The 22697-nt window shown below is 49.3% G+C and overlaps 1 protein-coding gene across 3 annotated transcripts in view; it reads left to right on the forward strand.

Moving 5' to 3' along the window:
* Positions 1 to 19608, forward strand: part of MYO1C (myosin IC) — a 45477-nt gene extending 25869 nt beyond the window's left edge. For all 3 annotated transcript variants that reach the window (XM_027861455.1, XM_027861457.1, XM_027861456.1), the window contains exons 12-32: positions 505 to 610; positions 790 to 870; positions 1322 to 1413; positions 5092 to 5186; positions 5337 to 5383; positions 5791 to 5871; positions 6165 to 6270; positions 6836 to 6953; positions 9933 to 10046; positions 10177 to 10253; positions 12114 to 12182; positions 12361 to 12445; positions 12931 to 13090; positions 13968 to 14051; positions 15043 to 15136; positions 15455 to 15510; positions 16085 to 16220; positions 16632 to 16702; positions 17171 to 17268; positions 17405 to 17504; positions 18077 to 19608. In XM_027861455.1, coding sequence (XP_027717256.1) covers positions 505 to 610; positions 790 to 870; positions 1322 to 1413; positions 5092 to 5186; positions 5337 to 5383; positions 5791 to 5871; positions 6165 to 6270; positions 6836 to 6953; positions 9933 to 10046; positions 10177 to 10253; positions 12114 to 12182; positions 12361 to 12445; positions 12931 to 13090; positions 13968 to 14051; positions 15043 to 15136; positions 15455 to 15510; positions 16085 to 16220; positions 16632 to 16702; positions 17171 to 17268; positions 17405 to 17504; positions 18077 to 18103 — 1897 coding nt within the window. In that variant the 3' untranslated portion in view covers positions 18104 to 19608. The remainder of the gene's footprint in view (positions 1 to 504; positions 611 to 789; positions 871 to 1321; positions 1414 to 5091; positions 5187 to 5336; positions 5384 to 5790; positions 5872 to 6164; positions 6271 to 6835; positions 6954 to 9932; positions 10047 to 10176; positions 10254 to 12113; positions 12183 to 12360; positions 12446 to 12930; positions 13091 to 13967; positions 14052 to 15042; positions 15137 to 15454; positions 15511 to 16084; positions 16221 to 16631; positions 16703 to 17170; positions 17269 to 17404; positions 17505 to 18076) is intronic.
* The last annotated feature ends 3089 nt before the right edge of the window (positions 19609 to 22697 follow it).

Raw genomic sequence — 22697 nt, forward strand, 5'->3', positions numbered from 1 at the left:
TCTATCTTTGTCTTTTTCTCTTCTCCCCGACTTTGACCATCTTTCTGTGTTCTTCCCTTCCCGTCCCTTCCATCCCCTCCTCCTTCCCTTCCTTATTCTTTGTCTTTCTCATTTTCTTCTGATCCATCTCTTCTTGTTTCTCCCACAAACACCCTATTTTCTCTAAGTCCCTGCAGTCTTCTCCCTGAATCTGGCCCCCAGCATCTCCTATTGACTGCTCTCAGGGCCACCCCCAGTTCTTCCCAGGGTTCTGCAACATCCCCATTTGGTCACCCTCAGCATGGACTCTCCATGATCTTTCATTGGTTTCTCTTGTCATCCCCCAGCATCCCTCATTGGTCTCACTGGTGTCCTTCCACTGGTCACTCTCCCTCTCTCCCCCAGCATCTCCCATTGGTTCCTTTCATAGTCTCCCCCATGACTCCCACTGATTATTTTTGAGGTTCCCCTGCATCTCTCATCAATCTCTTTTTTTTGGGGGGGGGTCTCTTTCTATCTCTCTAGCTTTGAGCAATTCTGCATTAATTACTGTAATGAGAAGCTGCAACAACTCTTCATTGAACTCACCCTCAAGTCAGAGCAGGAAGAATATGAAGCAGAGGGTATTGCTGTGAGTAGGAAGCCTCTTGTGGTTGACCATTGGTCCATTGGTCCCAACTTCTCTGCCCAGGCTGTGTGCTCTGCTGGGTGGGCAGCATGACCTGTAAATATGATTGGGGCGTAGGTGTGTGTCCCCCATCCCCAAGGAGGGAGTTAACCTGCCTCGTGTGTCCGTTTGTCTGGCCACAGTGGGAGCCAGTGCCATATCTCAACAACAAGATCATCTGTGACTTAGTGGAGGAGAAATTCAAGGGCATCATCTCCATCCTGGTGAGGCTCTGACACTCGGTGGGGGCGGGGGGGCACCATGGGACCAGGTTATGTCAGCCCTCTTTCCTTCCATTGCCCTAAAGCATCCGTGGCCGGATTGGGGGGGCTCTCCGAGACTAAGCCAAGGGCAGGGTGTGGAGAAAGACCAGGGCAGAAGGAGGTGGGAGAAAGTATTTGGGGGCTCTTGTCTTGGGTCTGGAAGGGGCTGTCTTTGGCTCTTCCTTCCCCTCCTGTGTGTCCTCCCAATCAGAAGAGCATCCCTTCATCCCCTTGTTCCCCGGTGTTATGAGATGCTCCCGTCTTTCCTCCTACTGTCCTTCTCCCTTTCATTCCCGCATCTCATGTCCCCAGGGCTCCCCCACCATATTGTCTGTACCCACGAGCGTTTTTATGTGCCACCCCCCCCACCCCATCCTCTCTGCCTTTATTGACACTCCCTTTCCTCTCCCAGGATGAGGAGTGCCTTCGCCCTGGAGACGCCACAGACCTGACCTTCCTGGAGAAGCTTGAGGATACGGTGAAGCACCATCCACACTTTGTGACGTGAGTGGGTCGAGCTCCCAAGTGCCCATCAGGACTGTTGCCTTGGCCTTCCCAGTGTGCCACGCTGGACTCTTTCCCCTCCCAAACCCCATTTCCTCTCTTCCCCTCACCAGGATTTCTGGAGGAGAAAAATGAGGTCCCATGGGCTTGGTGTGTGCACCAGGCAAGCTGCCCGGTCGCTTCCAAATGCTGCCCTCAGATCTGGAGTGGGGAGGAATCTTAGGCACGAGTTACTTCAGCTCCCCCATTTTAGAGAAGAGGAAATTGAGGCTCAGAGTGGGGAAGGGATCTGCCCACAGGGAGTGGAAAGTGACCCCAGGCTGGTTGGCAGAACCCCTGAGTTCAGTTCTGGCATCACCACTGACTCATCCTTGGGTGACCTTTTCTTGTGAGCCTGACATTTGCCATCTGTAAAATAAGAATTAGGTTCCCTTTCCTGCTGTGAAATGGAGAGGTGTAAGTGAGATATTGGCTTTAAAAGTCTTAAGGCTGAGACGCTAGTGATCACAATAATGGTAAAAGAAAACTCTGTCATGAGTGAGTTCTGTCCCGGAGAGCACACGAGGAAACATCCTTCTCTCTACTCAGAGAGGTGGGGGCCTTCAGGTGCAGAATGTGGCATGCACCATCATCCTGGGTCTCTGTTGCTTAACTCTTTTTCTTTATTATAAGGGCGGGTTCAGTGGCAGTTAGGACACCTTGGTAGACCAGGAAGCGATTGAGGTGTAAAAACAAAAGCTATCATTGAAACTTAAAAATAATAATGAAGCTGGGGCAGCTCGGTGGCGCAGTGGATAGAGCACTGGCCCTGAAGTCAGGAGGACCTGAGTTCAAATGCGGCCTCAGACCAAATACTTGACACTTACTAGCTGTGTGACCCTGGGCAAGTCACTTAACCCCAATCGCCTAAAACAAAATGAAAATAATAATAATAATAATAAAGCTAACTAGCATTATACTAAATGCTGGTGGAAGCCTCTATTTCCAAAGCAAGGAGGTTGTCGATGCTAGGCCGGCCCCGGGGAGGGAATGGGCAACAAACAGAAGCCGTAATAACAGAAGAGCTCTCACGCTGGCTTGGAATCCAAAGAGCCATTTGAATTTAAAATGTAGAAGGTCTGAGGGATTTTAAAACACCCACAAAATATCAGATTCCCAAGAGAGCTGCAAGTTTTCATTCCCTTTTCATTTCCTATTTATGTAAAAGTTAGTGGGTCAGCGTCCGCTCTCTCTTCTCCAAGGAAGACCTCCTCTTATCTGTTGCTTGTAAGTTACTTCCTCCTTCGGAAATTGCTGCTTGTTCAGCTCGCCCAGGGTTCTCTTACCAAACGTGCCAGTGACTCGTTGGGTAACTCTGGGCAAGTCACTTAGCCTCCCTTAGCCTCACTTTCCTCATCTGTAAAAACAGAGGGGAGGCAACAAAATCTGAAATAAAGAAAAAATGCACAGAAGAAACAGATGACTGTATACAGATGTTGACTGTTTAAAGGAAAAATTCAGATGCATGAAGGGAAATTCTCAGTATGAGAACTAACTCACATCACAACTAGTCTGTGACTTAAGTCCCTAGGAAGCTGCACGCAGAAATTAATTATTTCCCCGAGGCCACACAGCAAGAGTTAGATTGTAATCTCCCTGAGGACAGGAACTGTCTTTTGCCTCTTTTTGTATCCCCGGTACTTAGCACAGTGCCTGGCACACGGTAGGTGCTTAATAAATGTTTATTGATTGACTGATTGAGAGGGAGAGATTTGAAGCCAAGGCTTTTCGGACTTAGTACTTTATTCATTAAGCCAGGCTGACTTAGTAAATAAAATGTGATTTGCCCAAGGTCAGAGGATATGTTAGTGACAGAGCCAGGAACGAAATCAGGTCTGACTCCCAGGCGAGGGACACATTCCTCTACACTGTCAACAAGTCACTCACCTCTCTGGGCCTCAGTTGCCTCATCTATAAAAATAGAAAGAGGGGAGTCAACAAAATCTGAAATAACCAAAAAATGCATAGAAGAAGCAGATGGGGGAAGCACATGGGGCATTATTACTTTGGTAACACCAAGATGGACTTTTAAAAAGGCAAATTCTAAATGATCCAGCTTGTTTTAGGCATGATCATTTTGAATTGTGTTTGTTGGTATTTAATTTTAGAATAAAATGTCTTAATTATTGTTATTACTACTGACAACATTATTATTACTATTATTCTTCAAATCTTTCTTGGAGAAGACAGACAAGACACTGGAGGGTAAACTTTCTCACAAATGAGGAATGAAAAGGTTTTTATTTTGCTTTTCTTCAGATTTGTAGTTCTCTTGGATTTTTTTTTGTTGATATTTTAATAATTTTTACTGTAACAATCATTACTAATAATTCAAGTATTTATTATGCACCTTCTATGTGTCTTCACTGTGCTAAGTGTTAGGGATAGAAAGGTAATAAGAAAACAGACCCCACACAAGAGGAGCTGACGTTCTCTTAGGGGAAGCAACATAGACAAGTCTATGGAGAATTAAATATAAAGTATATACAAAGCAATTTCTGATGGGTGGACCTTAGTCTAAAATCAATTTTTTATTTTTATTAACAATATAACAGGAACTTCGGAGGGCACCGCAAAAAGCTGCAATAGAAATAGAGAAATAGGAGGTATGGGGGTGATAGTGACAGGAATAAGGGGGGCAGGGAAAAGGGCACGGCCAGGGATGGGGACTCTGGAATCCCCAGGATGCTGAGTGGAGCTCTAGGATGACGCACTGTCATATACTTCATAGTAGCAGTGGTCATGTTGATTTGATTATTGATCCCAAACAAGAGGGAGAGGGAGAGAGGGGAAGCAGGACAGCAGATGGCAAGGCCCTGGTCCTGGCCCATGGTCCGGGCAGGGTTACTGGAGCCCTGAGGCTTGCCTGGTTCTGTCTGCCTTGCCTTCCTCACGTACCTGTTGGCCGGCTTAAACAAGAGCCCAAGAAAGCATCGTGTAACATTTGCTTTCAAAAGTGAGCGATCATCATTCATAGATGTAGCGCTGAAAGGGCCCTCAGAGGCCATCTGGTCTAACCCCTTCATTTTACAGAGAGGGAAACTGAGGCTTAGCGAGGTGAAATTACTTGTTCCAAGCTGCACAGGTAACAAATTTGGGGAGTGAACCCAGCTCCTCCCACTCTTTAGGTTGCACCCCATTGTCCACTACCAAAACTGGGTTTTTTTGGACTTGGCCTTTTCTCTCTGTTTTGAGGCATGCTTCATGATGTCCAAGTTTCATATGGCATTCTCTCCTCTTGTAGTCAAATTTCCACTCTTAGAACCCCAGATTTTCTTTAGGGCTCAGCTCAAGCACCACATTCTACAGACCTTTCCTGATTCTCCCCACCCCTAGCTGGGCAGTGCCATCCCCATCAGAAATGGCCACGTATCTACCCGTGTCCATGCATGTCTGTCTCTCCTAAATAGGACGCAAACTTGTGGAACACAGAAGCTCTTTGGCTTCTGTTTGATCTCTGTATGCCCGGTGCCTGGCCCGCCAGAGACACTTAATAAATTCTTGTTGATTAACTGACTCTGAGCTTGGCCACGGTGACAAGGCTTCAACAGAAGTCTCTCTGGGAACCCCAGGCTCTGAATAGCTGCGCCTTGAGCCAACTTCTTACCACCTGCCCTTTTTTCTCTTCCCCTCCTCTAGTCACAAGTTGGCTGACCAGCGGACAAGGAAATCCTTGGGTCGAGGTGAATTCCGTCTGTTGCACTATGCCGGGGAAGTGACCTACAGTGTGGCAGGTAAGTGACTGGCTGGGGCCCACGGGGCACAACCCCTCCCCCTCCCGCCTGACTCATCCCGTTTTCTTGGCTTTGCCTTTGAAATGTGGCACTCGCTCCGCCGTGACCTCCTCTCCTCCCAAACCCTGTTTCCTCTTTTCCTTTCACCAGGGTTTCTGGACAAGAACAATGACCTCCTGTTTCGTAACCTTAAGGAGGTAAGCGGGGCTGGCCTGCGGCGAGGGTAGACAGGTTGGCATACTGGGGCTGGGGTTTTTTATCTTTGGCTGAAGGACAGCTTTTCTTTGACTAAACAAAAAGCGCAGAGGACATAAAATAAAGACTCATGGGAACTCTTGAACGAATACAGAAGGCACCTACGTACTCACACGGCCCCCTCTTTTCTACCATTGTCCCAAAGTCCTTCTGACTCACCATCACCCCATGGTTCGAGCTCCCATAAGAAAGGGAATGAACTTGAGGTTGTCATCTGGTGACACCTTGACCTTCCACTGATATCGAGGGGACTCTTTTTTTTTTTCTTGAGCAGGGATATGGAAAGCTCTGACTCTCCCGCCTCCCACAGTGGATATCCCTCCTCAATCTCTTCCCTTCCTTCCCACAGACCATGTGCAGCTCTGAAAACCCCATCCTGAGCCAGTGCTTTGACAGGAGTGAGCTCACAGACAAGAAGAGGCCGGAGACGGTGCGAGCACATCAGGGGCTGTGAGAGGAGAGTGTGTGTGTCTCTGTGTGTGTGTGTATGTCTGTCTCTGGGACTGTGCAGGGCTTGGGTCCCTCGGGACTCAGTGGGATGTCGGACCACATCCTTTCTCCCCTTACCTCCCACCGTATTCCCCCAATGACTCCCTCTGCCTCCCCACCCCCAAGCCCATAGCCTTCCCCTTTCCTGCTGGCCTTTTTTTCTGTCTCTAGTTCTTGGCACTGTGCCTGGCACATAGTAGGTGTTTCATAAATGCTTGTCACCTTGACTTGCAGGTAGCCACGCAGTTTAAAGCAAGTCTGTTTCAACTGGTTGAGATCCTCATGTCCAAAGAACCTGCCTATATTCGCTGTATCAAGCCCAATGACGCCAAACAGCCAGGTGAGGGGAGACGCCCCTTCCCTGACTCCCACCTGGGTGCACCCCCCCCTCACTGTCCTGTTTCTCTCCTGGGAAGACCGGGAATGTCAGAACTGGAAAGGAGCCCACTCCCCTCTGCCCCCCAAACTGTCAAAAGAAGGAAGCCAGGCACAGATGCTTTCTCCCCAGCTGTTTGTCTTTCGGTCTCCTCTTCCCTGAGGATACTTGTTCTGAGCAAACCCAGCAGCCCTCCACTCCTGGGACAGACCCTTCTCCATCTGGAGAGTTGGGGGTGGTTTTTAGCGAGTCCAAGGACTGTCACCGAGTTCTAACCCTGACACTTCTTAGTGGCTGAGTCTGGCTTGAGGGTGGCGTCTGCTGTAACCAAGCCATTTCCTCATCGACAGGACCCTTGTTTGGGACCACACCAGACTAGCAGAGTGCAGGGAGGTGGGATTGGCCCAGACGTCACAGATCTGTCCTTGTCTCTATCCAGATCTCCCTCCAATGCCCCCATTTTCCAGATGTGAGAACTGAGGCCCAAATGGTTGGTTAAGTGATTTGCACCTTCTCTCCCCTTCCCCAGGTCGGTTTGACGAGGTGCTTATCCGACACCAGGTGAAATATCTGGGGCTGATGGAGAATCTGCGGGTACGGAGAGCTGGCTTTGCCTATAGGCGCAAATATGAGAACTTCCTCCAGAGGTGTGTGGGGCTGGATGAAGATGGGAGGGTGTGGCTTCCCAGTGAATGGGAAGGACAGAGGCTTGAGGTTCAGAGATTTAGAGATAGAAAGGAGGGGGAGGAGCAGAATCCATTTGAACAGGTGCTGGATTTGAAAGTCAAAGGATCTGAGTTCAAATCCCAGCTCATCCATTTTCTTTGTGACCTTGGGCAAGCTCCATGCCCTCTCTGGGCCTTAGTTTCTGCATCTAGAAAATGTGGGGGTTGAACTTGCCGGCCTTTAAGGTCCCTTGCTTGGCAAAGTGGGTAGAGTGGACTTGGGGTCAAGAAGATCTGGGTTCAGATCCTACCTCTGGCACTTACCAGCTGTGTGATTCTACATGAGTCACTTAGCCTCTGTGAGCCTCAGTTTCCTCTTCTGTAAAATGGGGACAATAATAACAATCCAAATCACAGGGTTATTGTGAAGAGCAGATGAGCTAATCTTGTAAGGGTTTTGGTAGACCTTAGAATGCTAAGGACTTTTGTTGCTTTTCAGTCATTTTTCAGTTGTGTCCAACTCTCTGTGATCCCGTTTGGGGTTTTCATAGCAAAAATACTGGAGTGGTTTCCCATTTCTTTCTCCAGCTCATTTGACAAATGAGGAAACTGAGGCAAACAGGATAAAGTGCTTTGCTCAGGGTCACACTGTTTGTAAGTGTCTGTGTTAGGATTTGAACTCGTCTTCCTGACTCCAAGCCCAGTGCTCTATCCACTGCATTACCTAGCTGCCCAAATAAGGATTCAAAGGCAAAAATAAAGCAGCCCCCACTCAGAAGGAGCTGACGTTCTTAGAGTTCTATAGAAACGCCAGCCATTAAGTCTGTTAGCCTGTGATTTTTGTCACCTGACTTTTAGATGAGCGAACTGAGCCCCAGAGAGGCCAAGTGACTTACCCAAAGTCACACAGGGAGTAAGGGGCTGAGCCAGGATTTGAACCCAGCTCCAGAGTCAGCACCCTTTCCCTTATACTGTGTTGTCCCATAGGTAGTGAATGGTAAAAGCAGGATTCAAACCCAGGTCTTTGGAATCCAAATCCAGTTTGCTTTCCACAGTTCTGTAGCTGAAGGGCTTATATGTGTGTGTGTGTGTGTGTATTGCACGTGTGTATTATATGTATATGTTTACATGTGTACGGTATGTATGTAGATCTCTGTGTCTGTGTATGTGTGTGTTGTACATATGTGTAGATAGGTCTGTCTCTGTGTATGTAGAGACGTTCTGAAGGCGCTTTCCCCCTCAGGGTTTTCCTTGAAGTCTCCCCGTCCTCACCAAGGCCACTCACTCTAAGTAACCTCGTGCCCGCTGTCCCGGCAGCCCCCCAGCTTTCAGGCTAGTGTGTGCTATCTCCCATTGGAGAATTGGGGGAGTCCAGGGACCTGTCCTCAAGGCCCAGCCCTGACGCCTTAGGTATCATAGAATCACAGATTTAAAGCTGGAAAGGACGTTGGAGACTTCAGCGGCCTCCTGATTTTACAGCTGAGGAAACTGAGGCTCAGATTAAGAGACGTCAGATCGTAGCCTTACACCCTAGATCTGGGGCCAGAAGGGACCATAGAGGCACTTGACTCTAGCTTATTTTTTTTAAAATAATATTTCCCCCAATCACATGTAAAGGCAGTTTTTAACGTTCATTTTTAAAAACTTTTGAGTTCTAAATTTTTCTCCCTCCCTAAAATGGGAAACAATTTGATATAGGTTTAATCTCCTAATTTTCCAGAGGCAGAAACTGAGGCCCAGAGAGGTAAAGTCACTTAGCACGGGTTACACTGGTAGTTGGCGTCTTAAGCCTGGATTTGAACCTGGGTCTTCCTCACTCCAAATCCAACCCTCTGTGCCTACTGCGTCCCTGTGGGATCGTGGGCAAGCTGCTTCACCGGGCTTTCTTGCGGCCACATTGTTGTGAGTGGCAAAGCTGGGCCCACAGCCCAGGCCTCCCCCCCACTGGACCCCATCTGTCTGTGAGGTTATTTGGAGGTACATCAATGGTTGGGGGCCGAGAGCCCAGAGCCCGGGGTTTAGACCTCCAAAGCTGAAGGGGCTGTTTTGGTGCTCACGAGTGCGCACACGCATGCGCACACACTTGGTGACACACACACACTCTCATATCACACACATGTACTCCCCCCCTACTGTCACGCATACTCACACTTTCTCATATCACACACAGTCACATGCACACACACTCAGTCACACTCACACTTATCATATCACACATATCACAAACACTCACTTTTTCTCATGTCACACACACGCACACTCCCTTACACACTCCCCCCATACACTCAGTCACATGCACTGTCACACACACACTTTCTTATATCCCACTCACTCAGTCACACTCACATACTTTTTCTCATATCACACACATGCACAGCCACACACACACTCCCCAATACACACTCAGTCACACATACTGTCACACACACTTTCTTCTATCTCTCACAGTCACACACACTGTCACACTCACACACTTTCTCATATCACACCTTCATGGCCATACACACACACACACACTCCCCCATACACACTCAGTCATATGCACTGTCACACTCTCACACTTTCTTCTATCACACACACACTCAGTCACACACACTCCCACACTCAGTCACATTCACACACTTTTTTCTCATATCACACACATGTATGGCCACACATACACACTCCCCAATACACACTCAGTCACACATACTGTCACACTCACACACTTTCTTCTATCTCTCACAGTCACACACACTGTCACACTCACACACTTTCTCGTATCACACACATTCATGGCCACACACACACACACACACACACACACACATTCCCCCATACACACTCAGTCATACTCTCTGTCACACTCACACACTTTCTTCTATCACACACACACACACACTCCCACACTCAGTCAGTCACGCGCCCCTTCTCTCTCCAGAGTGGTGAATGAGGCCAGCGCTCGCTCTGTCTCCTCTGCAGGTACAAGTCCTTGTGTCCGGAGACGTGGCCCACCTGGGACGGGCGACCGCAGGATGGCGTGTCGGTCTTGATCCAACACCTTGGCTACAAGCCCGAGGAGTACAAGCTGGGCAAGTGAGTGGTCAGCCCCCCCCCCACACCCTGGGGCCTCAAGGGGCGGTGGGGATGCCAGCACAGTGAGGCCTGGGGACAGCGGCTGCTGGCAGCCGTGGCCACACTGCGTCCTCCTCCTCCCTTCCTCCAGAACCAAGATCTTCATCCGCTTCCCCAAGACGCTTTTTGCCACAGAAGACGCTCTGGAAGTGAGGAAGCAGAGCCTGGGTGAGAGCCTCGGGGCGGGGCCAGGGTGGCCCTATCATCCTGGCTTCCGTCCCTTCCCTTTGGATTCCATCTTTATCCAGTCCCGCCATCTCCACAGCCCTGGTTCTAGAGTCAAAGGACTTGAGTTCAAATCCCCACTTTTGATGACTTTGGGCAAAAGGCTTCACTCAGGCACTTACTAGCTGTGTGACTTTGGGCAAGTCGCTGCCTCGGTTTCCTTATCTGTAAAGTGAAGAGGTGAGACTGGATAACCTCCGAGATAGAAATCTGACCCCACAGTCTCCCGGGGCTTCAATTTCCTCGCTGGTGATGTCTTAAGATTCCTTGATGGCTTCACTGCCCTTCGCTCCCTGTCTTCTCCTCTGTAAAATGGGGGTTGAACCAGACAGCCTCTTTGGACCCTGCCAGCTCTGCAGCTAGCCTGGGATCTCCCTCCCCTCTGGGAAGCCGTCCTGAGCAGGTAGCTCTTGGGTCTGTAGTCAGAGAATGTGGGTTCAGATCCTGCCTTTGGATCTTACCTGGGTGACCTTGGACGAGTCACTCTCAGGCGGCCTCAAGATCTCTCTCAGCTCTCAGCTTCTGCTCCCTCCCTGACCCGGCCCCAGGAGCTTTCTCCGCTGGCTTCCGTAGCACCTTTGGTCAACACTAGCTAGAGTGTTCCTGGCAGCCCTGAGATGTGGGGAGAGCAGAGGATGCAGTCCTTACGGAAATCCCAGGGTTAGAGTGCGGCCCTGCCAGGCCCAGGGCTCCCAGGACAGATCTCCGGACTTCCAAGGCCGCACTCTTGCCGGGACGGCATGCTGCTTTCTCTCTGTGCTGGGTTCAGAACTTGCCTGCCTTTTCTTGTTGGCCTGAACCTATGGGATCACTAGTATTGGGAACTCGCATTTCAAAAATTAGTTTCTTCAATGCAGGCGAGCATCCTCTCTGAAACTGAGGGGTTTTGGAGAGGCTCCTAGGGCTCTAAGAGGTGACATTGTGAGAGTCACACGGTCAGGCTAGACTTGTGCTCAGGCCTTTCTGCCTCCCAGGCCAGCTGTCTGTCAGTTACTCTTTGTTGTCCATTGACTGCTTTTGGCTGGTTTTTGTTTGGTTGTTTTAGTTGTGTCTGACTCTTTGTGACCCCATTTGGGGTTTTCTTTCTTTTTTTCTTTTTGGTGAGGCATTGGGGTTAAGTGACTTGCCTAGGGTCACACATCTAGTAAGCGTCAAGTGTCTGGTCTGAGGCCGGATTTGAACTTCGGTCCTCCTAACTCCAAGGCTGGAGCTCTATCCACTGCACCACCTAGCTGCCCCACATTTGGGGTTTTCTTGGCAGAGATACTGGAGTGGTTTGCCATTTCCTTCTCCAGCTTATTTTACAGATGAGGAAACTGAGGCAAACAGAGTTAAGTGACTTGCTTAGGGTCACACAGCTAGTAAGTATCTGAGGTCACATTAGAACTCGGGTCTTCCTGACTCCAGGCCCCGCACTCTGCACGATGGCGCCACCTAGCTGCCCTAGCTTTTAGCTGTTACCTCGTCACCTACGTGTACTCTCTCTTCAACTAGAGGTGAATTCTCCAGAGCTGGGAACAAAGTTGGTTTACAGGTTTTGGTGAGAACCAAAGGTTACTTACCTTGGGCCTGTGCAATTAGGAGAAAAAGAGTATCATAGATTTGGAGATTAGAAGAACCAATTCATTCTGTAGATGAGGAAACTGAGACGCAGAGAATTAGGTGACTTGCCCAAGGTCACCTGACTAAGGAGAGGTGGGATTTGAACCCAGACCCTCTGGACTCTGGTACAAAAGCTCTTTTCACTCTAAGACAATGCTAGTGATGAATAAATATTTGTTCGTTGACTTTCTGAAATCACAGCCACAAAGATTCAGGCATCATGGAGGGGATACCATTGGAGACAGAAATTCTTACGAGTGAAGCGTGCAGGTCAGTAAATCTGGTGGAGGTAGGGGAGAGGAGAGGAGGATTGAAGGTTCAAGGAGGGGCTGAGTCCTTTCTTGCTGCCTGAAGCCAGAGGCCCAGATCCTTTGGGATGAGAGCCCCAGGTCAGGGTCAGGGTTGTCCTTAGAAAATGGAGGTGAGCAGTTACCTGTTTACTCTACAGCTATCTGTATCCAGTCATGGTGGCGGGGGACCTTGGGCCGGAGGAAAGCTGCCAAGAGGAAATGGGCAGCCAATATGATCCGACAGTGAGTATGAGAGGTCCCTGCTAGCGTCCCCCATTGGGACTGGGGAGGAGGGGTTGGCTTTCTGTATCGGAAGTATTCTCTGCAAATGGAAGCAGATCACCGGTGATGGGTCCCCATGATGACAGTGGGATGTTGTATGTTGGGAAAAGCGTTGGGTTGGAAGTCTATAGACCAGGGTTTCAGTCTCAGCTGGGTAGCCTTGGGCAGAACCCCAAGTTACTCATCTGTAAAATGGGCCTCATTCCTTAGAGATGGGACGTAGGCTCACAAATCATAGCTCTGGAGTTGGAAATGACCTCAGAGGTCCTCTGATCCAACCTCCTCATTTTACAGAGGAGGAAACTGAGGTCCAAATGCCTTGTCCACAATTACACAGGAAGTAAGCAATTGGAAGAGGATTTGAACCCAGGTTTTTTTGGGAGGAAAATCCTCAGTGAGCTGTTTTCATTAACATGTTGACCTCCCTTCCTCCCTCTCTCCCCAAGGCTAATCCAAGGCTTCATCCTTCGCCGTGCACCCAGGTGCCCCGAAAATGCCTTCTTCTTGGATTTTGTCCGGTGCTCCTTCCTGTTGAATCTGCGGCGACACCTGCCCCGGAATGTGCTGGACAAAACGTGGCCCACCCCTCCTCCTGCCCTGCACGAGGTCTGAGGAGGCTGGACGATATAGAGGCCAAGCAGTGTGATAGATTCGGAAGGGGGAAATGCTCGGGGTCTACCCTGAGCTCAGACACTTACTAGCTGTGTGACTCTGGGCAAGTCACTGCCTCCATTTCCTTATCTGTAAAGTGAAGAGGTTAGACTGGATGACCTCCAAGATAGAAATCTGACCCCATGGCCTCCTGGGGCTTCAGTTTCCCCACTGCTGACGTCTTAAGATTCCTTAAATTCTCAATCTCAGATCCATGTTCCTCCGAGAACCGATCTAGCCATAATCCTTTAGCGAGTGCTGACCCAGTGCTGCACCAGACACTGCTGAGCTTAGGCCTTCAGCTTAAGAACAAGTCGGCATGACAAAACACACCCGTGCCATAGAGAACATGGTAGTAGAAAGCGGTAGGCTGACTGGAGTTTGGAGAGGAAGGTGTTTAAAAAGTGAGAACATTTATGGCCACATTGGGCCCCAGGTATCTACTTCAACCCTCTTGTTTTAACAGATGGAAAACTGAGATCCTAAGAAGTCACGTGATTTTTTCCTAAGGTCCCATAGGTAGTAAGGAGCAAAGGTAGGATTTGAATCCAAGACCTTCTGACTTCAACTTCATAGGATCATACATTTTGAGCTGGAAGAGTCCTTCTCCTGAGGATGAAGGGACTTGCCTGAGGTCACAAGGATAATTGTGTCAGGTCCAGGATTGGAACTCGGGTCCTCATTGGGGGCTGGAGTCATAGATGAGACACACAGAACAGTCCAAGGTCCCCACTCCATCCTTGGGCTCTTTCTCCAGGGACATCTGTCCACAGCCCCCAGCCAACCTTTCCCCTCTCTCCTGCTCCCCCGACTTCATTTCTTGTCCTCCCAGGCGTCCGAGCAGCTGAGGGAACTCTGTATGAGGAATATGGTGTGGAAATACTGCCGGAACATCAGTTCAGAATGGAAGCAGCAGGTGAGTTGATTTTCTGGGGATGAGAGACAAGGAAAAAATGCGCAATCAGCTAAAGGGAAGGCAGTGTGTAGGGGAAGGGAAGGAGCCTGGAGTAGAGTGGTGGAGACACTTAGCAGACATCACGGGCCCACTCGGTCTCAGGGCCAGGACTAGAACCCAGGCACGTTCACCATCCCGAGTGTTATGGAAATCAAGAGAAAGATAGGTGCTGAGCACAGAGAAAGATGGGGCCAAAGGGTCATAAACTTAGAGTTGGCAAAGACCTTCTGGTCCTTTCATTTTACAGATGAGTAAACTGAGGCTCAGAGAAATTAAATGATGTGTACATGGTCACACAGGACATATGTGTCAAAGGCAGCTTATGAACCCAGATTTTCCTAGTTCTAACACTATCTTCTCTAGACTATTTCTGCCTCTTCAGGATATTATTAGTACTTTAAAAATGTTGAATCCCATTGTACTGGGGACGTGGGAGGGTAAGAGAAGATGGGACATATAGACAAATCCGGAGCTTCCAGATCTGATCCTTTGTCTCTTTCCCCACTGACATCTCAGAAAGAAGGTACATTTCTTAATCAAGAAAAGTTCAGAGCATTTAGTGTTGGTGGTGCATTACTATTGGAGCAGTGAAGTATACTGGGAGTCAGGAAGACCTGAGTTCAAATCCTATTTCAGATACATGCTAGCTCTGTGACCTTGGGCAAGTCAATTAACCTTGATCTGCCTCAGTTTCTTCATCTGTAAAATAGAGATAATCATAGCACCTGTCTCCCCGGGATTGTTGAGGAACAAATGAGTGAATCTATGTTAAGTGCTTTGCAAACTTTAGAAATGATAGCAATTATTTAAACGCCTACTGTGTGCAAGGCAATATGCTAGGTACTGGAGATGCAAGAGCAAGAACTGAAAAACAGAAGCTTATGTTGTGCCAAGGGACGAGGGGTGTGGCCTTGTTGGGCTGTTGGTCAGGAACCCCCTCTTGTCTCAATAGCTGCATCAGAAAGCTGTGGCCAGTGAGGTTTTCAAGGGCAAGAAAGATAACTACCCTCAGAGTGTCCCCAGACTCTTTATCAACACTCGGCTTGGTATGACATTCCACCGTCCCACCTCCCTTTCCCTATGATTCCACTTTCCCTGGGCCCCCCTTCCCCACGATGTCCCTTTCCCTGGGCCCCCCCTCCCCGCGACGTCCCTTTCCCTGGGCCCCCCCTCCCCGCCACGTCCCTTTCCCTGGGCCCCCCCCCCTTGCGACGTCCCTTTCCCTGCCCCCGCTTCCCTTGCCCACTATCCCGCTTGACTAACTTCCTGCTTCACTTCCCATTGGATTTTCTTCTCCCTCATTTCCTTCCAGTCTGGACTTCCTCCAGCAATTTTCCATTCTCTGATCTCTCTGTCTTTTTTAGCTGCTGATGAGATCAGCCCCAAAGTGCTCCAGGCCCTAGGCAATGAGCCTGTCCAGGTGAGCCTCCTATTTGGGATCCCAGAGAAAGAAGCAGGAGGGAACTGTGTGAGCAGGGCTGATGGTGGCAGTTCAAAAATATGTCAGAAGCCCAGTTAAGAGCTCTCAGAATGGGAGGCAGGAAAGAGGACCAATCAACAAGTATTTATTAAGCACCTACCATATCATAGCCCCTGGGAATACAAGTAGAAATAATGGTACCACCCTGCTTATAAGGAGCTCATACTCTAGTGGGGTGGGACAAATAAGAGAGAGTCTGAGAAGAGAAGAAGTGAGGGGTCATAGTGGACCACACAAAGTCCAGCATTCTGTTTACTACAGTTCCTTCCTGGAGGCCTACTCCCACAGTGTTCATCTTCAGTGCCATTTCATCCAGTCCTAGGTTCTGTTCTCTTTGCAATATGAAGGGATGATGGAATGACTCCCAGATGAGACTGAGGCAGAGAAGTGGACCCAGGGACAAGGGGTGCCAGACTTGGAGGTGTTTTTGTTCTGGAGATTTCCACGGAGATTGGAAGGCTATAGGAAGGACCTGGGCCAGTAGAGAGTAGTCTGACGGTGCCTTTCCCTCCAGTACGCAGTGCCCGTGGTGAAGTATGACCGGAAGGGCTACAAGCCTCGGTCCCGGCAGCTGCTGCTGACCCCTAGTGCTGCGGTCATTGTGGAGGAGGCCAAGGTCAAACAGAGGATTGAATACGCCAACCTGACCGGTAAGGGGCCACCCAGAGAGACGAGGCCAGGCTAACTTCAGGCTGCGCCGTCTTGACCGCGGACGGGCCGGGACCAAAGGCCCAGGGAGTGCCTGCTCTAGTCAGAGGACCTGGCTTCTGATCTGCCCTGTGTGACCTCGGACACATCCCCAGCCTCCCTCAGCCTCCGTTTTTCCATCTGTTAAATGAAGGGGGGCTGGCCTAGGTGTGGCCTCTGGAGGGGTCTGTGGATCCTAGGTAGCCTGTGGAGAGGACGCCCCAAGGACTCACACCCCGTCGCCATCTTCACGTTGTTCTCAGCCAGCCTGACCCTGGCATCTCACCAGGGCTCAGCGAGCCCAGCCCTGTGTGGGGTTGGATGGGGGTGGGGAGACAGCAACCCTCTCACCATGCTGATATTTCCCCCACCAGGAATCTCGGTCAGCAGCCTCAGCGACAGCCTTTTCGTCCTCCACGTGCAGAGAGAGGACAACAAGCAGAAGGTAGGGGGGTTGGGCTGGGGGCTGGGCTTGCTGCATCCCCTCCTCCTCCCAAAGAATTCCTCTACAAATATGGGGGAAGGGGACACACCTCTGACCCTTCCCATGGCATACCTCTGACCTTTCTGCATCAGTCAGTCACTCAGTAAGCATTTATTAGGTGCCTACTGTTTGCTAGTCACTGCACTAGGTACTGCATAGGCAAAGATCCCAAACAATTCCTGCCCTCAGGGAGCTTACATTCTATAATTCCACCTGAACACCCCTCTTCCACTGCTCACGCTGGCTTCACGGTTTGTGATTTGGAACTGGGGTACAGGCTCCCCCCGCCCCCACTGCCATATAGAGGGCCTCCTGGAATCGCCGTATCTTCCAGATCTTGGGGGTGGGGATGCCCTGGCGGCTGAGCTGCAGGACTCCAGGCGTGGAGAAGCTGAGCATTTCTTTCTGCCTACCTCCTGGGTCTTTTAGGGGGATGTGGTACTCCAAAGTGATCATGTGATCGAGACGATAACCAAGTTGGCCCTGAATGCAGACCGGGTCAACAGCATTAACGTCAACCAGGGCAGGTAAGCCCAGAGCTGGGTGACAGGAGGGTATGTACGTGGTGCTGGGGTTTGGAAGGGCTGGTGGGGAAGGGAAGTGAGGGGATAATGGATGGGGGGCCTGTCCCATCTTGGAGCTCACCTAGCTCTTCCCCACTAGCATCACCTTTGCTGGTGGCCCAGGCAGAGATGGTATCATTGACTTCACCCCTGGCTCTGAGCTCCTTATCGCCAAGGCCAAGAATGGGCACCTTGCCGTGGTGAGTGAAGTGGGTTGGGATGTAGGACCCCTCTGGTCCTGGGCTTCTGATGGCCCCTTTCTGGGGGTCTCCCTGCCCCAGATACAGCCTTTTCACCTTCCTCTCATAATCCTGGCCTGCCTTGGAGTGGCTGGTTGTTGAGATTGGGGGGGGCTCGAGCCTACTGTGTCGAGAGAACCTTCGGCCCCACAGGATCCCTCAAAACAAAGTGGATGCGGAACGACACACAATAACATTAGCGTAGCAGAAAGAACATCAGAAAACTTGGGTTCGAGACCCAACTTTGCCACTCACTAGCTCAGCCAATCACCGAGCCTCCACTGACCTCTAATTTTCATTATTTATAAAATGGGGCTGCTATTCCCCACTTTGCCTACCACCCAGGGTGAGGATGGCATGGCTGTGCTTTCTAAGCTGTTGAGCACCCTCCAGATGGGGGGTGGGGAGGTCACCTTCCAAACTCACCTTCGAGGGGTTCTCATGCACCCCCTGAGCTCAGTCCCCCTCAGTAGATGGGCGAGGTCGGGGCAGGAAGGGGCTGCCCTTGAGTGTCGTCTGCTGCCCCTCTGCAGGTCGCTCCCCGGCTGAATTCCCGATGATGATGGACCGCGTCCGTCGGGACACTCTTCCTGCTCCTCCACCATGCCTGCTTTGCTCACCCGCTTGCTGCTGCCCTATCCCCCTTCATGGTAACCAAAGACTCTCACTTCCATGCTTGGAAAACTGGGTGCATCCTGGGTCTGAAGGGGGCCCATGTGGCGCCTGCCTTCCGTTCCTTGATCCCTCCTCCCCGCCCATATCCCAACCCCCACATCAGCCCCACGGTGGATGTGGGGGGAATGGTAGGACAATAGGGAGCTATGTCAGGAGGGGGGCTGAGGGATGACGGGGGCCAGGGCAGAGCCCCATGACTGATGCCAAACCAGTGGGAGGAGACCTTTTGCTGAGGTTTTTTTTTTCTGCTGAGTCATTTTGATGCTTTGTATGAGATAATTTTTTTTTTTTAAAAGCCATCATTCCTGCCACCAAGACACGCTGGATGTGCTCTGGCCAGCCTTGCAGGAGGGCAGGGGAACCACCAAGGAGGCAATCAGAGGGCTGGAGGTGGGAGGAAGGGTGGGTCCAACTGTCCTCTCACCCCATCCCAGAACCAGTTACTCTCTCCCATTTCCTCTTCCTCACCCATGCCCATAGGTGCACACCCAGGGACACCCCTCAGTTTCCCTTCATCGCTGGCCACAAGGGGCTGGGACCCACACTTGGTCTACTGCTCCTCTATGCCTTAGTGAGGCCCTGCCCACCTGAGACCTCTTTCCCAGAGGGAGGAGGCACTTCCTCCCCCCCCCTCCCCTAACAAACACATACATAGGAATTAGCCCCTATGATAAGCTCCCAACTCTGCCTGGGGCAAGGGGAGGGGATATCTTGAAACAGACCAGGTGGAGGAGGTGACAGATGAGAGGGATGGGCATTGTGGGGAGCCTAGTGGGAAGAACCCTGGCATGGCTCTCAAAGGACCTTGGGCTCTGCTTATTACCTGTGTGACCTTGGGCAAATCACTTCATCCCTGGGCCTCACCCTCCTCTTCTGCAAAGCTGAGATCATAGGACCGCTCAAAGGGATTTTAGGGGCCGTCCAAGCTCCCCTCTTAACTCACATTATGTGATTATGGGGGCCCAATGGTGCTTATTCTGAAGCCCCTGCCCAGTGGAAAATGGGGTCCCCATATCCTAGTTCAAAACCCCTCAACACCTAGAATCAGTAGCCAATATGGGTAGTTTGGAGAGTAGGGTTGGGTTTAGATATAAATAGAAGGGAGAAAAATGGTCCTGGGGTCCACAGTGTGACCCTGTTCACTGCTTTGCTGCCCCCCCCTCCCCAAATCTGTCCTCCTGTAGGTTAAGGGATGACTTTGGAATCAGAAGGAAAGGGGGGGGGGTATCACTTATCTGTGCTGCTTCTCCACCCCATTCCCCGCTCCCACCGAGGGTCAGGAGTTCGGGAGACCCTCCAAGCACCCTGTGCTCTCCCTTGGGATCCTGGGGACAACACCAACACTTGCAACCCCAGCCAACACTAAATAAAGCGATTATGTTTTTGCAAATGTTTGCTTGTGGTTGTGGCGGGCAGGTGGGTGGGTGGGAGATAAGCTGAGTTTGGGGTATTTCTCCCTAGATGGGACCCAGAAGAGAAGGGAGTGGTGGTAGGCAGGTCACCTAGATGTGTCATCAGTGGAATATAGAGAGATCTTTTCACACCCCGCTTTATGGTGTTGGAGTGAGGAAAGAGGCGGAGTGGAGGAGGGAAGGCTTTCCATCACGGGGAAAGGCACAGAAATGGGAGATATGGAATGTTATGTATCAGGAATGGTGGGTCGGCCAGTTTGGCTGATTCATAAAATGTGTGAGGGGGAAATAAGAGACTCATCTTAGAAAGGTAGGTAGAAAGCTTGAGTGCCAAGGGGAGGTGTTTCTATTTTTTAAAGGCTAGGGAAGCCTTTAGAAGCTTATTAAGTAGAGGAGCAATACAACCAGAGCTCAGGCTCAAATGATATGGAATATGTAAAGCCCTTTGCAATCGCTAAATCCACATATGAAGGTCAGCCACTATTCTGAGTCCGACTCATCTGAGATCACAATACCTCCCATCGATGGGAAGCTCATCACAATTGGGAATGGTCCTAATTGTTAAGAATGCTCTGTTAGCGTGTTGACAAAAGTGACAGAAGATGGGAATAGTTCTTGTCAAAAAGGTTGTGAAAAGACAGGCACATTAAGAATGCACTGTTGGTAGAGCTGTGAATTGGTCCAATTCTAAAGCAGTTTGGAATTATGCAAAAAAAAGTGACTAAAATATCCCAAACTTTTGACCCAGATATCCCACTGCTAGGTATCTACCCCACAGAGGTCAATGAATACCCCGAAATATTCAAGTAGCTCTTTTGTGTCAGCAATGAATTGGAAACAAAGCAAGTGCCTATCTATTGGGGAATGGCTAAACAAATTGTGGTTTATCAATGGTGATGGAATACTATTGCACTATAAGAAACCATGAACATGGAGAACAGAAAAGGACAAGAAGAACTAAATGCATTGATGCAAAATGAAGCAAGTAGGAACAGGAAAACTACATAATACATTGCAAAGGGGAAGAACAACACCGAAATCAAAATTGAATGCTGTGAAATTATGAGCAAGCTTGGCCCCAAAGAAGAGATATGAGAAGCTGCCTCCCTGCTCTGCAAAGATGGGAGATTATAGGTGTGAAACAGTACGTTCGAGCCACATGTGGCTGAAGGAATGGATAAAATGAAAATATATTTATTAAGTACTTACTGTGGGTCAGGCAGCCAATAAGCATTTATTAAGCGCCTACTATGGGCCAGGCACTGTCCTAAGGACTGGGGATACAAAGAAAGGCAAAAGACAGTTCTTGTCCCCAAAGAGCTCACAGTCCAATGAGAGAGACAGCATGCAAACAACCATATACAAAAAAGCTAGGGATGGGTTGTAGAGGCGCTGTGCTCCAGACTGAGCATACGAATATAAAAGCAATACGGTTTCTGCCTTCAAGGAGGCATTAACTTTCTAGTAGAGGAAGATAATAGGAAGAATAGTTGCCAGGGAGTAATAAATAATTAATAAAGGAACAAATAAATGATCATTGATTATTAATATACAATAAATTTTGCCACATTAAAACTAACATAATTTATTGAGTAAGGAAATTAATAAAGGAAGAATAGTGGTTGCCAGGGCAGGGTGTGAACAATCACAGGGATGGTGAATGGAACAATAAATATGGCAGTCAGCATGACGTGTCTTTCCCAGAAGCAACGGTACCATTGAACCGCAGTGCCAACAGCAAGGGTATGTCCACAGCTATCACAGCAGGCAGTGGGCTGAAAAAGTGAAATTGAGTCGATATTGAAGTCATATCCATGAGGCCAACCTGGTTGAGTTGGTTGGTTGATATGTTGGTAAGTTTTATAGGGCTTTGTTTCCTTCTTTTTATTATTTGGTGTAAGGGATGGCATTCTGGGAGAGGGCAGAGGAGGAATACATTGGGAAATTACATGATGAAAAAACAAAATATGAATAAAAAATTTAAATGAAATATTTTTGAAAAGAAGACAATTTTTTCTTATGCCAAAGGGGGTGGATGAGGGAAATCCATGATCAAATTCAGGAGATTCCCCAATCAACCTGATAAAATTACAAAAAAAAAAAAGTAAGAAAGAAAGAAAGATATTGCAAAGGTATGGGCTGTTGTTGGTCACACTGAAGACTCCCCAAATAAAACTGATGGGAGATGGGATGCAGGGTTTGTGGGAAATGGCTGATTAAAGCTCAGCCACATCTCTTTGCGATTTATAAAAGCTAGTCACACTCTAAGAGACCCAGATTTTGAGGCTTTGCTCTTTCCTTTTACCTTCCAAAGTTCAGTAAGAAGAGTGAGGGAATTCTTCCCCTCACTCCTACCCCCAGTAGGAGCAACAGTGATGATTTCTAACAGAAGCAGTGGCAAGGGGAGCATGTATGGTTCATGATCCACTTTAGGTTAGAGGTTCCCACATCTATTTCAGTTGGACACCACAGCCTAAGAGGGAGTTCGTGGGCACTGTTCTTGAATCCCAGCCTCTGAGGGAGACAAGAGGGGATTTTTGAATTCTATTACAGGCATCAGGATCGTGAATTCTAGACCTAGCAGAGAAGGGAGATTTCTTGGGCAGTACCAGTTTCAAGAGTTGCCTTGTGAGTAATGCCAATTTAAAATATTCCTGAGTTTGAGAATTCAGGCATTGGACTGCCTAGAAAGAGATTTTCTGATGCATCCTGCCCCTTGGAGAAGGAATAATACAATCCACATGGGTCTTTGCATCCTACTTAGAAAGCAAAGTGAATGAGTTACTCACACTGTGAAGACTTGATGAAAAGAGATTTGTTTAACAAACTCCAAAATATGTCTGCCTCTAGAAGAAAATTAAGCTACTGTATGGTACTATGAGTGTTGATGAGATTATGGAGGATTCTGGGAAAGAAGACTCACCATGACTGGCTGCCCTAATAGCAACCCCAAGTTCAGTTTTGGAAGCAAGTTGATGGAACCTGCAGGACCACCATTGGAGAATTTCCTCCAGGTTGTGTGGTTCCACTTATCAAAACCATTAGGATTGATAACATTTCATTCATC

Source organism: Vombatus ursinus, unplaced genomic scaffold (genome assembly GCF_900497805.2).
Source record: "Vombatus ursinus unplaced genomic scaffold, bare-nosed wombat genome assembly UNPS02014768.1, whole genome shotgun sequence".
Lineage (NCBI taxonomy): Eukaryota > Metazoa > Chordata > Mammalia > Diprotodontia > Vombatidae > Vombatus > Vombatus ursinus.